The sequence below is a fragment of the Salvia miltiorrhiza genome, chromosome 1, assembly GCF_028751815.1.
Source record: "Salvia miltiorrhiza cultivar Shanhuang (shh) chromosome 1, IMPLAD_Smil_shh, whole genome shotgun sequence".
NCBI lineage: Eukaryota > Viridiplantae > Streptophyta > Magnoliopsida > Lamiales > Lamiaceae > Salvia > Salvia miltiorrhiza.
The window spans coordinates 2,431,293-2,440,251 of record NC_080387.1 but is presented as its reverse complement, the minus strand read 5'-3'; the positions used below and the strand labels follow the sequence as shown (position 1 = coordinate 2,440,251).

At 42.9% G+C, this 8,959-nt stretch overlaps 1 protein-coding gene across 1 annotated transcript; it reads left to right on the top strand.

Moving 5' to 3' along the window:
• Nucleotides 1-7,310: 7,310 nt before the first annotated feature.
• Nucleotides 7,311-8,220, top strand: LOC131007264 (ubiquitin-40S ribosomal protein S27a). The gene has a single exon (XM_057934418.1). It carries the CDS (start codon nt 7,621-7,623, stop codon nt 8,089-8,091), a length of 471 nt encoding a protein of 156 aa, XP_057790401.1. The 5' UTR covers nt 7,311-7,620; the 3' UTR covers nt 8,092-8,220.
• Nucleotides 8,221-8,959: the final 739 nt, after the last annotated feature.

Genomic DNA, 8,959 nt, shown 5'->3' with positions numbered 1-8,959 from the left:
GCGTCTGAATTGTGATATTCCTTTCAAAACAAACTCACTCCTAATATATATATAACTAAGGAAACAAACCTAATTCTACTATTAAAAAAGTGGCGCATGGCCTAACCAAAACAAAAGTCTATCCTCATAACTTAAAATAAAAGAAAAGTGGCGCAAGGCCCACTTAGCAACATAACTAAATTAAAATCAGTCAAAATCAAACATGGTGGCCTAGCATTTCTCGGCACTTTAGCCTTCAATCCATGTAATCAATTCACACCCAGTCAAAATGGGCACACCGCACGGCAGACGTGCACAACTTCCTCTTCACACAGCTTCACGACTTCAAAACTCTTCTCAAAATCAATACTTTTTCTCCAAAACCTATCAAATACCATAAAAATTCATATAAGACAATAATTCATATTTAAAGACAATATTTAACACGAATTAAACATAGAAATCATACTAAAATTCCCCAAATAAATGCATATAAATACGCCCAATCAACAAGCCATCAAGAAAACAATAAAAATCATGCCCTGCTAAGCGATCTAACATTTGATCAACAAAAGGAAGAGGAAAATGATCCTTTTTGGTGACGGCATTGAGTTTCCTGTAGTCGACGCACATCCGCCATCCCGTGATAGGACGTGTCGGCACCAACTCCATCTTGTCATTGCGCACAATCGTCATTCATCCTCTCTTTGGCACGACATGCACCGGGCTCACCCACTCACTATCGGCGACAGAATAGATAATCCCTTCGGCAAGTAGCTTACGGATTTTCTTGCGCACAACCTCCATCAGCATAGGGTTCAAGCGTCGCTGGGCATCTCGCTTGGGTGCAGCTCCTTCCTCTAGGTTGATCCTGTGCATGCATGTGGCTGGACTAATGCCACGTATGTCACCTAGGCTCCATCCCAGCGCTGCCTTATTTCTCTTCAATACCTCGAGTAGCGCCGCTTCTTGCTCTAAAGTCAGAGTAGCCGAGATGATCACTGGCTTCTCCTCGCCTTCTTCTAGGAAAACATACTTGAGATTGGCAGGGAGTTCCTTCAGTTCCAGCGCTGACCTCTTGCCTCCTATCTGTTCATCTAAGGGCAGCTCGGTATGGCTGGGCGGCACTGAGTTCGGCATGGCTGGCTGGGCTGGGCTGAAGGGCAGAGACGGCTTCGGCAGCTCTGGCATCAGCAGAGCTGGCTGGGCAGCGCTGAAGGGCTCAGCTGGCTTCGGCGGCTCTGTCATCGGCAGAGCTGGCTGGGCAGCACTGAACTCTTCAGCTTCCCTATCAAATTCCTCCATGTCGGCTGATCCAGCGCAAACTTCCACGCATTCCTGCTCCTGTAAAAATACCTTCTCAACCAAGCCATTAATAGCATCTATATATGAGCATTCATAAATAAAGTTGGCAGAAGGCATAGCCCAATTTTCGTGCACCGAGAAAGACACCGATTCCCCTAACACTGTCATTTTAATAGTTCCATTTTTGACATCAATCAACGTGTTAGTGGTTGCCATAAAGGGTCTTCCTAATAGCAGAGTGTGATCTCTACCATTCTCGTGCACATCCCCAATCTCAAGGACAACAAAATCAACAGGTACTATCAAACCCCCGACTCTAACTAGGATATCCTCTACTATACCACAGGGATACCTGACGGACCTATCAGCGAGTTGGAGGCACATGCGAGTAGATTTTAAATTACCTAACTCTAATTGTTGAAAAATAGAGTAAGGCATCAAGTTAATCCCCGCCCCCAAATCTAACATACCTGTCGCTTCCTTACCATTTCCCAAAGCAATATTAATCACAAAACTACCTGGATCGCGCTGCTTAGGTGGCAAGGATTGCTGCATGATGGCGTTTGCAACTTCGGAGACCAGCACCTTCTCATTGTCACCGAACCTTCTTTTGTTGGATGCCAATTCCTTGAAGAATTTCACATATGCAGGCACATTTCGGATCACATCAAGAAGAGGCAAATTCACATTTACCTTGGCCAACATGTTGTAGAATTCTTCGAACTGACGGTCCTGCTTCTCGTTTCTCAATCTGTTCGGAAAAGGAACCGATGGTCGATAAGGTGTAGTAGCTTTGTGGAGCTTGACTTCCTTCTCCTTTTCTCCTTCCTTTTGCTGGTCTACCTTCTCTTCATCAGTCGGGCTGGTCAGAGCAGAACTCGGCTGCTCTGCTCTGGTAAAGGTAGAGCTCGGCTGCTCTGCTCTGGTCTGTGCAGGAACATCTACTTTGTTATCCACCATCTTACCACTACGGAGAACAATTACAGCTAGAGCTTGATGCGGCTGAGCAGGTTGGCCATGCAACTTCCCGGGCTGCTGTTGTTGTTGGATTTGATTCAAGGCACCGGAAAGTTGTCCAACCGTTGTTTCCAGCCTTTTGATTGTAGAAGCTTGGGACTCCATACTTTGTTTGTTGATCTCCATAAAGGCTTGCAGCGTTTCTTCGAGCGTGGATTTCTGTGGTGGAATCGGCTGCGCACTCTGTTGCGGAATGGATTGCTGTTGTTGGTATTGTGGTCTTTATGGTTGAGAAGACCCCTGCTGTGGTGGGAAATACTGTTGCTGTTGTTGATAGCCCATTTGGGGTGGTCGACGGAATTGATTTCCCCCAAAATTTTGATTTCCCCATCCAACATTCGGCTGACCTCTCCATCCTCCAACGATATTCTGTGGACCTTGATTCATATTCTGGCCGTAAAGTCTGCTCTGCACTTGATTGTAACTTTGGAATCCTTGTGCCGCATAGACTTCAGCTTGTCCTTCTGGAGTAAATTCTCCCATTCGATGACACTCATTGGCTCCATGGCTGAACTCTCCACAAATACCACAAGGCTCAACGTACTGCAGGGCTGGATTTGGTGTGGCTGACATTGGCGGCGTTGTCATCAGTAGCGCTAACTTCTGCACCGGAGCTGAATTCTCCATCTTGTCCATCTTCAACTGTTGTACTTCTCGCATGATCGAAGCCAACTGCTGCTGCATCTCGAATTGATTTGTCACCGCGCTGGCTTCAACTCTTCTTCCACGGACGGACTTCTGTTGGGAGCTTTCGGCCAAGGTCTTGAAAATCTCTTTCAGATCTGCAGCGGTCTTTCGAGCTATGTTACCTCCTGCCGTGCTATCCACCATAAATTAGGCAGTTTGCACTAACCCATCGTAGAAGAATTGCATCAACATAACATTAGTGAATTGATGTTGAGGGTATTGTCGGATGAGTTCTTCATATCTCTCCCAAGCTTCGTGCAAAGGCTCGTCCGCTCCTTGGGTGAACTCCATTATTTTCGTTCTCAGCTCCTGTGTCTTGTGACTTGGGTAGTATTTCAACATGAATTTTTCACAAGCATCCCCCCACGTAGTGATAGAGTTGGGCGGCAGAGAAAGCATCCACGTCCTTGCCCGGTCTTTAAGTGCATAAGGGAAGCACTTGAGCTTGAGTTGGTCCTCCGTGAGGCTAAGCAGAGGAATCGTTTGCACTTGTGTGCAAAAGTCTTGGATGAATTGCAGAGCATCCTCGCTTGGCATCCCGTGGAACACCGGCAGCAAATTCGAGTCGTTGGGTTTGAGATTGTAGTTTCTCATAGCAGTGGGGAGCACAATTGCCGACGTGTTGGTATCTCCAATTACCGGCCTGGTGAAGTCTCCCATGTATTCCATGTTCTGGGCCATCTCCTTCTTTTCCTCGTTTAAATTCTGCTTTGTTTCGGCAAAGCTGGCCTCTTCCACCTTTGTCTCTATGGTGTGTTCTGCACAGTCAGAGCTGACTTCCTCCTCGACTTCGGTCTGCTCTGGAACGCCAAGATCAGAGTCAGAACTGGAATTGGCAGGGCTTGCAGCGCTGTCCTCGGAGTCAGAGTCAGAGTATAAAGCGTCTGCTCTGGTATGTGCCAGAGAATTCACCGTTCCTCTGGTATGTGTCCGAGTATTATCCAGCGGGGACGTTAGTTTTCTTTTCAGACTACGGCGTCCCTGCATACACAACACTTAACACACGGATAAAACGCACCGGGTGGAAGGATAAGAAAAGTGAAAACAAAAACAAAAAAGCAAGTAAAAACGACACAACTAAAACGCCTAAAACTATCCCCGGCAACGGCGCCAAAATTTGACTCAACCTAAACACCTCTAGATTGACTTGCAATAGAACAAGGACATCCTAGCAGTGATAAGCTAACCCAAGTCGATCTCACAAGGAAAGTCTTAAAGGGCTTCTAGTAGTATCGTAGGAAAAACAATAAAGAAAGCAGTAAAGAGATTGATTATTAAACTAGAACTTAGAATTAAAAACTGAATAAAAACCGAAATTTAGAATTAACTAGGCGAATTAAACTATTAAACCCTAGGCAAGATTTTAAAGAACTGAAATTAAACCTACTTATGAAATTAAATACTTGTAAATTTAAAGACTTCTAATCTAGACGTGAAACTAAAGTGCATAATTTAAATTGCATAATTAAACCGAAAGCATAAACATGAACGAAAAACATAAACATGATTAAACAAAATTAAATTGAATTTAAATACTAAATACCGTAAATGTCTTGAACATGTAATTGTGTCACTCAATCACAATCCAAGAATAAACTAAAAACTGAATTGAAATCTAACTTAAAACAATGACTTTGAAAACTATATAAAAAAAAAACTATGAAAGCAAGTAAATCCTAAACTTCGGCTGCCAAAGGAAGATCTCAAAGGCGTCCAAAAATTAGGGCAAGGGATGATATCTTTACAATGAAAAGTATGGCCCTATTTATAGACTTCGAATCCCTAAGGATCACCATGGAAGTTGTCATGCAAAGCTAGACTCTTAAAGGAAATAGAATCGTGAAAGATAAGGCAACTTCGCGCGCTCTGGAAATAATCTCCACCCTGTCGGAAATCGCGGTTCTCGCCAGCGGAACGGCTTCCACTCTGGCTCTCGATTTCTCTGACTGGCGATTCCGCTGGCGCTTTCGATTCCTCTGGCTTGTTGACTTCGCTGGCATGCTTTGATTTCTCTGGCACTTGTGATTCCAGCAACGAAGTGATTCCTCTGGCGAGTCTTTCATTCCTCTGCGCTGACTATTGATTCCTCTGGCGATTGGATTTCTCTGGCTTTGCAGCGACAGAGCGTATTTCTCTGGCGATTGGATTTCTCTAGCTTTGCAGCGACAGAGCGTATTTCTCTGGCGATTGGATTTCTCTGCAGCGCGGGGCTTCGCTTCTCTGACGCGCCAGAGTATGCACAAAAACTTAATTCTTAGTCCAAACTTCTCCAACATTTGCACTCTTTATCTCGAAATCCTAAATCTCCTGCAAAGCATAAAATACACCATAAAACGCACCAATTTCCAGAAGATTTAACTTAAAATATGCACATGCAAACCCCTAAAATTAGAACAATTAGGCATAAATCAACAGCCCGCAGCTCCTCCCCCTTTCGACCGGTCTTCCTCCAGATCCAGTCGGCCGGTCTTCCCTGTTGGCCGGTCTCTCTCCAGATCCAGCCGCTCCTCTAGATCCAGTCTCCCTGTCGGCCGGTCTTCCAGATCCAGTCGGTCTTTCTCGCCGCTTCTGGTCGGAGTTTGAAGCGAAGTTAGGCTGGTGGCGGTGAGGGACGCAGGGTCCGGCGGCAACGCACGGCACGACGGAAGGCATGGGGCTTAATCGCCGCTGTGTGCTGGTTTGACCGGAGGCGGCGGCCATCCCTAATAATATTTTTCTTCAGAAAATCTTAATTTTAAAAAAAATAAAAAAAAATTAAATTTCGGACGGAGTTAACTCTCCGTTAGATGGATGGGTCTACTTGACGCAAAACATGGACCTTAGGGGTTTAGTTGAGACACCCCTGCGGATAGGGTTGTATTGGCTACAGGGGCCTCTACGTTAGGGGCTAAATTGATACTTAACCCTTTAATCTATTTATAGGATACCTTCTAAACCTAGCTAAGCCCTAATTTCAAGGGCCCATTAATGTTGTAAGGACATTGGCCCAAATCCCGTTAAAATCTGTCAGCTGAAATCTCGTGGGGAAAACACTCAACAAATAAAAAGGGTATTTAATATAGGTATAAGAATTAATACATATATCTTCTAACAACAGTCTTCAAATCGGCCTCATATCTTTATTAGTTCTTTATCTTGGACACGCATCCTCAGATCTGTCTTATTTGTCATTGCAGCTCTGCCAGGCTTAGATTTATGGTTACTTCAAATATGCCCAATGTGACTTTATATTCCTGCGACAATATCAAAATGACACGAATATAATAGTTTAATTTTAGTTGTGTATTTCTTATTTTTGGGCCTTTCTTTATAAGAGCGGGAATCCCTAATTCCATCCTCATAATCTCCATATCAATATCTTTCGTTGTCCCGATTTGCTTTGCGATGTGGCGGAGAACGGTAGGGCTCATGCACTTTATCGATAGATCATAGGCTTGGACCCAAAAGCTACCTCTGTCAATCCAGATATTAGAGGGCTGTATCGAACCATCAAGCCCTACTATAGCGAAGAGATGTCCATCATAATGCCATGGTTGTCGTTGCATCACCCACTCACGATCCTCCGCGATTTCAAAGGTGAATAGGAATAAATTTTTCCGCCATTCCCTTGCGATAAAGTCCCTCTTTGTTTTTCATGACTTTTTCATGATCTCTAAGAAATGAAACCCTTTGGCGGTTTTGCGCAGATGAGTTTGCCCACCAGACAATGTGACTGTTCCTTTATCAAAGAACCATCTCCCTCATTAACCCCAGAGATCTCAACAACAGTAGTCTCACATTCAGTGCGCTGATCAAAACCATAAAACTGCGATGAGCCACCTCGTTCCATACCTGCACACCACAGAAAAAGAAAAACAAAAAGGCAACCACAACCCAACAAACACACGAAGAGAACCAGGGAAAATGGGAGAGGGTAGGGGGAAGGGAGAAAGAGAACGGCGGAGAAGCACGATAGACAGCAGCGCCACCGATTTTCTTAAGGTCAAAACCCTAAACGACAACTCACAAGGAGAACAAAACACTAGAGAAACCTAGAGTACACAAACCCTAGACGCCTAAGGAACCTTAATGATAGTTTTTTTGTGGGCGCATGGTACCAAATCTTACAAAATTTCATGTACAAGTGATTGTTAGATTTTTAATCACTAATCCTATTACATAATGTTTTTGATACGTCTCAATACACATATCCATGTAACATGTATGAATCTTTTAGCATACTGCCTCATTGTAATAAACAAATTTATTGATTATGTCCTAAATTTTTTGTCAACTAATAAACGTATTTCAAATTAATAGTAACAGTAATAATAATAATAATAATAATAACAACATTTTTTTTGGCCAAATAATAATAAAAAAAACATGAAACGTCAAAAAGTTAACAAATGTGTCCAATAGGGCGAGAATCAGAGCTGCGCCCACCAAAATCATTGGCCCCTCTCTTCACCGGACGTGGTTGTTTGGGGGCCTTGTGGTTTGCATTATTGTCTGCAGTTGTATTTTATTTAGATATAATATGTGTCCAATAGGCCCAAACTACAAAGCCCACCCAATTTCCGCAAAAACCTAATCTTTATAAACTCGTCTCGTCTCTAGCAATTTCCCCATCCCAAACCCGCACCCTACAAGATGCAGATATTCGTGAAAACCCTAACGGGTAAGACCATCACGTTGGAGGTTGAATCCTCCGACACGATCGACAATGTCAAGGCCAAGATCCAGGACAAGGAGGGCATCCCGCCGGACCAGCAGCGCCTGATCTTCGCCGGAAAGCAGCTCGAGGACGGCCGCACCCTCGCCGACTACAACATCCAGAAGGAATCCACTCTCCACCTGGTCCTCCGCCTCCGTGGAGGCGCGAAGAAGCGCAAGAAGAAGACCTACACCAAACCGAAGAAGATCAAGCATAAGAAGAAGAAGGTCAAGCTCGCCGTGCTCCAGTTCTACAAGGTGGATGACTCTGGGAAGGTTCAGAGGCTCAGGAAGGAGTGCCCCAACGCCGAGTGCGGCGCCGGAACTTTCATGGCAAACCACTTCGACAGGCACTACTGCGGTAAGTGCGGGCTCACCTATGTCTACAACAAGACTGCCGGTGATTGATGCTTTTGAATCGTCGTTTCTGAACTCTCTTTTTATGTTATAATTTTGATCAGTTTAAATTTAGGTATTATGGATTTTGGCTCTGTTATGATACTGCAATTTTTAATTTATATAGATTTAGTTCTGCTATACTTCTTTCTATATCCGTGTTTTATTCTGATTGCGTAATGATTGTGGATTAATAAATCTTGCCGTGCAATGCTAATGTGTGTCGTTTAATCTGTTAGAAACTTATTTTTAGTCAGAATTCAACTTATTGTTTGAAACATTAGAATTTATGTTAATAAGAAATATTTCTTTGGTTTTTTTCTTCATTTATAATATGCTATTGCCTTTTTTTTTACATGCATTACTGGCATTGTTAAAGAACAGTTCTGCACACTACTATGCTTGCGCATTACAATCAAGATAACTAGATGATTTATATCCGTTTACAATAATAAAAATCTAGAATATCGAGTATTTGGAGTGTTAAACAAGAACCAAACAAACTTCTATATTTTTACCTTTATTTAATCCATTTCGAATGAGAGTGGGAATGCAAAATGGATTCAAAATGATTCTTCCCACAAAAATATTATAGTGTTGGGTATGAGAGTGGGAATGCAAAATGGATTCTTCCCACAAAAATATCATAGTTTTGTTATTTCCAATTGATTAAATCTGACATGCTAAATTTCTTTCTTCTGCGAATATGTTCAGATATTGAATCTCCTGTGTGTGTGCCTACAATATTTGATGAGGATTTTTTATAGCATCTAAATTTGTTAGTAATTTAGTGCTCGTTTGGTTCAAGTAGAGTAATGAAAAGGGAATGAAATTAAATAAATGAGTGGAATGATAACAATAGGAATCATTATTTTTATTA

Excerpts from the sequence above, each read along its gene's own strand:
- LOC131007264 (XM_057934418.1), top strand. The coding sequence starts at position 7,621 with ATGCAGATATTCGTGAAAACCCTAACGGGTAAGACCATCACGTTGGAG.